Raw genomic sequence first — 8,213 nt, forward strand, 5'->3', positions numbered from 1 at the left:
CCCATGTGCTCTTCACATGAATGACAAATCAACACAAAAGAGTCTCCAATAATGCAATGAGACACTTTACCATGGTAAACATCATTCTAGTCTGAGGGGGTACATTCACAGCAATTAACATTACACTTACATTGAGTCATTTAGCAGACGCTCTTATCCAAAGCCACTTACAAATCAGGTGAACAATGGAAGCAATTGGAGCAACATAAGGGCAATGTGAATTCAAATGTATCTAAGAGAATCTTGCAAGATGTCGTGCAGGAGCATCCGTCAGTCCGTCAGTAGGTGGCGCCAGAGCCGTTGAAAAACAGAGTTGCGACACTCGCATAGACGTCCATTATAAGAATGGGTTAGGGTTAACCCGCTCTTCCTTCATTTGTTTTAAAGAACTTGTCTGTATACATTCAGTGTGTGTGTGTGTGTGTTCATGTTTGTATATCCCGGTGGGGACCTAAACCTGAATGCACACCAACACATGGGGACTCGTGTCACCGTGGGGACCAAAATTGAGGTCCTCATGGGCAAAAAAGCTTATAAATTGTACAGAACAATATTTTTTACAAATCTAAAAATGCAAAAAGTGTTCTATGATCTTTAGGTTTAGGGATAGGGTTAGGGATAGGGGATAGAATATACAGTTTGTACAGTATAAAAACATTACGCCTATGGACTGTCCCCACGGAGATAGTAAACCAGACATGTGTGTGTGTGTGTGCGTGCGTGTTCATGTGTGCGTGTGCATATGTGCATGTATGTGTTTGTGTGTGTGTGTGTGCGTGCGTGTTCATGTGTGCGTGTGCATATGTGCATGTATGTGTTTGTGTGTGTGTGTGTGCGTGCGTGTTCATGTGTGCGTGTGCATATGTGCATGTATGTGTTTGTGTGTGTGTGTGTGCGTGCGTGTTCATGTGTGCGTGTGCATATGTGCATGTATGTGTTTGTGTGTGTGTGTGTGCGTGCGTGTTCATGTGTGCGTGTGCATATGTGCATGTATGTGTTTGTGTGTGTGTGTGTGCGTGCGTGTTCATGTGTGCGTGTGCATATGTGCATGTATGTGTTTGTGTGTGTGTGTGTGCGTGCGTGTTCATGTGTGCGTGTGCATATGTGCATGTATGTGTTTGTGTGTGTGTGTGTGCGTGCGTGTTCATGTGTGCGTGTGCATATGTGCATGTATGTGTTTGTGTGTGTGTGTGTGCGTGCGTGTTCATGTGTGCGTGTGCATATGTGCATGTATGTGTTTGTGTGTGTGTGTGTGCGTGCGTGTTCATGTGTGCGTGTGCATATGTGCATGTATGTGTTTGTGTGTGTGTGTGTGCGTGCGTGTTCATGTGTGCGTGTGCATATGTGCATGTATGTGTTTGTGTGTGTGTGTGTGCGTGTGTGTGTGTGTGTGCGTGCGTGCGTTCGCGTTAATATGTGCGTATCACGTGCGTGTTTTCGTGTATGTGTTAATATGTGTGTATCACTTGTGTGTTGGTTCGTGTGTGTGTGTGCATGTTAATGTGTGTGTGTTTGTGTGTGTGTTCGTGTGTGTAAACACTCACATAGACGTCCGTTGGAAGAATGCAATGCGGAGATAGCTCGTGTCATGGAGGGCTCTATAGTTCCAAACATTGCATCGAAGCCCAAACACATTCGCAGGTAAGTTGATCAAATACATCTCTGTAAAACTGGTGTTTTATTATAAGGATGTTTTTGAAACAAAATATAGTTTTCCTCAATAAAAATGGCTTTTCTGTGTGTTGAACGATTTTCTATAAAGACTTCTCATTAAATAAAATGTATAAATTATATAATAAAATCTCTTACTGACTGAAATGGTTTGTCTTGTTCATTTTTCAGCGTTCTTTGTGGTGCATTTACTTGCAATCATTGATTATTTATTGATAAATGACTTATAAATTGCATTTTTATGTGAATGACTTAACAGAAGTTAACATTGGTATGTACCGATGATCATATAAGCACGAGAAACAGATGAATGCATGCATTCTGTTAATGTATTGCACATTATGCATCTTTCCAAGTCAAATTAAAAACACAAACCAGATTAATACTGTCTTTCTTACACTCATCAGACAATATGTTATTATAAATTTAATCAACATAGTAATCAGTGCATATATTGTGTTGGTATATAGTGAAATTTGTTGCAAAAACAGCTGCTTCCACTGTCTCACCCGCTTAAACCCATTCAAACAGACTGACAGTTTGGAACTATTGAGCGCTCCATGAACCACGTGACCACGCGGCGGCGAGATCAATGTGTGTCGCAACTCTGTTTTTCAACGGCTCTGGGTGGCGCTAAAGATCTGAGGGATCGTGACCTCAGTGTTCATTATAACATTATAAACATACAGGACTGGTTATTATAAATGCAGTTTCATAAGTACATACACTTCATACTTAATTTTCTCTTTTTTAAACAATATATCTGTTTGTTTTTTTGTAAAACATTTTGTTTAGAAATGTTCTGCTATTTAAAAAAAAAACACCTATTAGTTTTAAATATTTTGTTATATAACTCAAAAATGCTTCATGTAGATTTGCAAATACGGTAAAAGCATCATTCGCATGTTTACGTATGTGTCTAAACACAACCTGCATTTATCCAACAGAAACATTATAAATCAAAAAGAAAAACAAACCTAAAAGGAGAAGTTACACAAACGATCAATAGAGGAATTAAATCTCATCTGTGTCTCAGATGTTTGTGACCCTGGACAACAAAACCAGTATTATGGGTGAATTTGTCGAAATTTAGATGTGTACATCATCTGAAAGCTGAATAAATAAGCTTTCCATTGATGTGTGGTTTGTTAGGATAGGACGGTTGTTGGCCGAGATACAAGTATTTAAAAGTCTGGAATCTGAGGGTGCAAAAAATTCTCCTTTAAAGTTGTCTAAATAAAGTCCTTAGCATAGCATATTACTGACAAAAATAAAGTTTTATATATACACGGTAGGAAATCTTATATCTTCATGGAACATGATCTTCACTTTTTTAGAGTTTCAGAAGAGATCCGATTTGTCTCGTCTGCAATCGAAAGTCAATATTATTGAAGATCTCAATATGAACTCAAACATTTCTCATCAAATTTGCGCAGATCCAGATGATTTTACCTCAACCATCTATATTCATATTACAGTCTCATTTGTTTCTGTTTTTATTTCTCCAAAGCAGTTTTAGACTTAAAAGAAACAACTGGGAACTCCGTTAAATCTCCCGAGCTATAAAAGAGAAACAACTGAGCAATAACATGCTCCTCGGTGCAATCATTGTAACGGAACGTAAACCTTGAGGAACTGAGAGTTTGAACAGGACTGTCTCTGGATTGACACTCGGTTATATAATCGTCCGTTCATCCTACATAATTCATCCAGATCTGAACACCAGAACATGTTCAGGTCATTTCGGTCTCCGACTCCCTCTGAAACCCAACATTGTGGGAAACCTCACTGTTCCTCATCATTCGAGGTGTTCAAAGACAATGAGACTTTCTTTATGATCAATAAACACCATCAATGTAATGATGAAGAACAGCGGCAGCTGCAGCTTGTGATTGGTGGATTGAATGTATTTGTTTTCCCACAGTTCTCTGTGAGCTAATAATGCAGACGCCGGGGTTTCACCTGCCTCCCCTCGAGAGGACAGTGTGACATTCCACAAACACAAACACAAACACACACAATCTAAACAACACTGAGTTCCTGTCCTTCTCTGTTTGACTGTGTGATTCAATTCAAAACAAATGCACGCTGTATAAACTCACAGACTTGGGCTGCGCAATATATCGAAATGACCGAAATATCGCAAAATGTGCATACCACAATATTTCGTTTCAAGAACAATTCAAGAAGTCACGTATAGACCACTTTGGATGACGTAAACAACGCTGATCCAACGCTGCACAATGGTTGAACAAAATGAAACTAACAAAACCCTTTTAACCGAATCAAACTGTTAAACGGAAGTGCGTTTGTACCATTGTTTACATCTTGTGAAGTGGTCTATAGTCTACGAGTTTTAGGTTGACGCAGACAGCAGAGAGACTGTGTGTGATGTGTAGAAGATGATCAATCATCAGAGATAGTGTAAATATGCATGTTGGTTATATAATTGTCCATTTTTAAATATATATTTTTCAAACTTGAACCATTATTCTGTCGCACATGGCATTATTTAGTAAATTATTGCATATCACATGTTTCTTTAATATCATGCAGCCCTATTGGTTATTAAAGCAATAAGCCCATAACAGCTGTTATAAAACGCACTGTAACCCACTGCTTGGCGGGGTTTATTGCTGTTATAAAACGGTTGTTGCATATGCGTAGCAAGGTTTCATAAAATAAAGTAAATCAAGTGATATTTAGGCTATGTAATGCGATCAGCAGGCTCAACCAATCAGAATCAAGGACCAGAACTGGCCGTTTTATAAATAATTTCTTTCAATATATTTTAAAACGTTTTAAATTGACTTTAGAAAAAGAAATATCGTATCGCATGAATATCGCATGCTATCGCATTTTTCTTTAATATTGCACAGCCCTATAACAGAAACATAAAAAAAAATAGATTTTGTAAATCATGAAAAAACGCACACACACACACACACACACAGGAGCGGGTGACATGCAGCGGTGCCAGACTCCACACATAACACAGTGTTTGACCGCATGAGTTCATGAGGAGACAGCGTTGTGTTTTGGGTTGGCACTGAATTACCAGAAGATCCAGACAGAACCTGAAGATGTGTTTTGCATTTTCTGAACTGATTTGGAGGGAAATTCTGCGATTTAAATCTGGAAAAGTGTGCTCAAGTCAGCTGAGAATACAGACATAAACAAATCAGAGCACATATATTTCACACAGCAAAAGTAAGGCACAGAAAACCTGTGGAAAGTTGGAAATGCTGCCAGTGCAACTGCAAAAAACGGCTTTCTCACGTAGTATTTTTCTCTTGTTTTCCAGTACAAATGGCTAAACATTCTTGAATCAAGATGCATTTTCTTGACGAGCAAACTGACCTAAGAAAAGAAGTCTTGTTTTTAGATTAAAAAGAATTTGTGCGTTAAACAAGCAAAAATCTGCCAATGGGGTAAAAAAGAATCTTGAATTAAGGTTTACATTTTTCTTACTCACTAAATTCAAGATTATTTTTCTCACCCCATTGGCAGATTTATTTTGCTCGTTTTAAGCAAGAAAATGCATCTTGATTCAATCATTTTTAGGCATTTGTACTGGAAAACAAGACAAAAATAGTAAATAAGAAAGTCATTTTTTGCCATAGATTCTGTTCTGAGAGAAGAAACGGCGTGAGCTCTCTGATGGTTCTGGATCTGGATAACATCTCAACTAGAACATGCGGATTGGTCCACAAAACCACCGAGAAAGCAAGACATTCTGTGCATTCAGAGACCGGCGTTTAAATGACGCTTGCTGTTTTCTCGACCCCTCTTAACCTGGATGTAGTTTAAATGGCTTATTTGACCTTCAAATGACCTGGGTGTGTGGAGATTGTTGACATCAGTGCGGTTCTGCATCCTGCACAGCCACCTGCACCTGCGCATGTTTATTCTGCTTACACGAGACACAAGTTACCTGCCAAAGCAGACTGAAGTGACTCGAGCCCGCGGGGATGCAGGGATGCGGCTGTGGTAGATCTTCCATTCAGACCGTCTGCATTATTCATATTCTGCGTACAGACCTGATCACACTGCCAACATCTGATCGTCTTGGAGCGTGTTTCTCACACCTGCAGCCGCATGCAGCGTGACTGTAATACTGATGCTCTCTTCTGACACCACCGACCGATGTTCTCACAACTTCAGTCATCAAACGAGCACCACCACAAGCTGTTTTCAAAACGCTGGTTTTCTTATATCATTAGCAGAACGTTTGAAATATTTCGTTTACATCACAGTCTGTCATAAAGAGGAGGCTGAATTAAACGGAGAATATGAATATAACCAACACACACGTTTTTACACGGATTAGAAACCATCGCTCTCTCTTTCTCACCAGTCTCTACATCCACCTAAAAATCGGACTATATATAAAACGAAGTATTCAAATGTTTCTGTCATTGCAAACCATGTGCACACACTGAGAAGAGACTGTTCCAATCAGAATACATGAAGAACACATGAGAAAATCATTCACTCGTTCCTCCATTCATATCACAACAAATGAACGCTCCTTCACAGATCATTTTATAGAGTCCAGAGATGATTATTTCCTATCCCAATATTCCATGTGCACTTGAGCTAAAGTAGCACGATTAACCCTTCACAACATCTCTAACATGAAGGCAGCGAGCCTGCGCTCAGGTGCATGTACAGATCTGTTGGATTTCTTTTAGTTCAGAGCGACAGGCCAGATGTTAGAGGTCAATATTCATCTCCATGAGGAATGTTTGGACCAGGAAACGCCAACAAACACAGCCGAGGAAACCCACTGCTACTCCGCTATCACAAAATCAGGTCAGACCAGGCAAAAGAAAAGACACTGATTATCGGCATTATATCCCATCATCTCAAAGAGGAGAAATCCCAAATATCTTCATGGCCTGATTTAAATATGAATGTAAAGAGGAACAGCATTAGACTGCACATCCTATAACCCACAACAGAACTGTGTGGAAAAGCAATCTGAATTCTTCTCATGACTCTTGAGTTTCTGCGCAGAACTCTGTTTACTTTAATAAGTTGCAGGACTCTGACTTTCCTGCACAGCCATGCACATTTCATGCGTTGGCTATGCGATACAGGGCACTAAATAAATGCAAAACAGCGGTACGTTTTGATCTTCCGACAAACGGAAACACTTTGCATCAACACTGTAACGCATTTGCGCAAATTACGCGCAGCTGTGTCTCCGTGCGCGTCTTTATCTCATGATTCCAGAGTTCGGTTTGAAAAGAAACGCGATGTATGTTAGGAAGATCTTGCGTTCAGATAAACCCGAGCGCTGACCCCACAGCACCAAAGACCGAAAAGTGACTCACGTTGTGTCTGTGGGAGAAACGCGTCCACTCCTTGTCCGTTGGGCTCCTAAATGCATTTGTATGCATTTGTCCAAGCAGCAGGTTTCTAAGTGAAAACAGAATTCCACGCCAGAGTCATGAGATCAGATCCAGTCTGATCGCAGAATCGGATCACCGCCTCCACATCACACCGACTCCGGTGACAGAGATCAGGGAACGGAACGCGCGCGCCAGCTCTGGACAGCTTTACTCCACTCCACTCGTGTGTGAAACAATGTCTGATAATGAAATATGGTGAGATGTCTGTGTAGAGCTCAGATCAGACTGTTCCGTATGAAACCGGACTGAGAGAGAGAGAGAGAGAGAGAGAGAGGGAGAGAGAGAGTTGCTCCGGGCTCTGCGCTCGGCATGTGTCTGGACTCGCTCCGGATCCGCTCGGCTCATCCCTCAGCTCTCAGCTCTCAGCTCGGCCCGGTGTTGGGTTTCACCTATTACTGCCTGTGACATCATTCATACGAGCTCACCGTTCATTTACGTCACAAATAAACCTTTTAAAAGCATTTCACCCGTTTAGTGGTTCCCATACCATCACGTTTAATGTAGAGAAGACACAATACTAAAGAAATGCATATTATATATGAAATAAATGAGGAGCAAAATAGAAACGTAACTTTCATAGTTGTTATTTGATCCAGTTAAGGATTAAATGATAAAACATCAAACGTACAGAACATATAAAACAATGACAAAATAAATTGACAATAAGGTTTACATTTGTTCAGATTAGTTCAAATACAACGAACAATTTTTGCATCATTTCTCCATCTTTGTTAATTAATACCAACACAATTGTTGGCCAATACAATTGTGCATTAACTAATAGGCTATTATCAGATACAAGTTTTGATTTTAAAACAGTATTATAGTAATTTTTTTTACTATAAGTTTATTATTATTTCATGTTAGCTAGTGTACTTTTTATGAAGTGTTACCAAAAATGATTCTTTTTCTAATGTGAAATATTTACAATACAATTGAAACGGAAACATTTGTAAAGCTGCTCCGAAGCAAAAGTGTACGGCGAGAGATGCTGAAAATAAAAGTAACTCAACTCTTTTGTCACGATGATGGTGTGATGTGCTGCTCTTGACCATCACATGTCTGATGTGTCATTCTCTGAGCTCAAACGCTCATTGGCTCTGACATTAGACCTTGTGTTTGACC

At 39.8% G+C, this 8,213-nt stretch overlaps 1 protein-coding gene across 1 annotated transcript in view; it reads right to left on the bottom strand.

Moving 5' to 3' along the window:
- The window catches only part of LOC130550851 (collagen alpha-1(XXIV) chain-like), a 25,120-nt gene extending 17,691 nt beyond the window's left edge, over positions 1-7,429 (bottom strand). Inside the window, exon 1 of the mRNA XM_057328369.1 lies at positions 7,011-7,429. Within this exon, the coding sequence (XP_057184352.1) occupies positions 7,011-7,066 (56 nt within the window). The 5' untranslated portion in view covers positions 7,067-7,429. The remainder of the gene's footprint in view (positions 1-7,010) is intronic.
- Positions 7,430-8,213: the final 784 nt, after the last annotated feature.

The sequence above is a fragment of the Triplophysa rosa genome, unplaced genomic scaffold (genome assembly GCF_024868665.1).
Source record: "Triplophysa rosa unplaced genomic scaffold, Trosa_1v2 scaffold448, whole genome shotgun sequence".
Classification (NCBI taxonomy): domain Eukaryota; kingdom Metazoa; phylum Chordata; class Actinopteri; order Cypriniformes; family Nemacheilidae; genus Triplophysa; species Triplophysa rosa.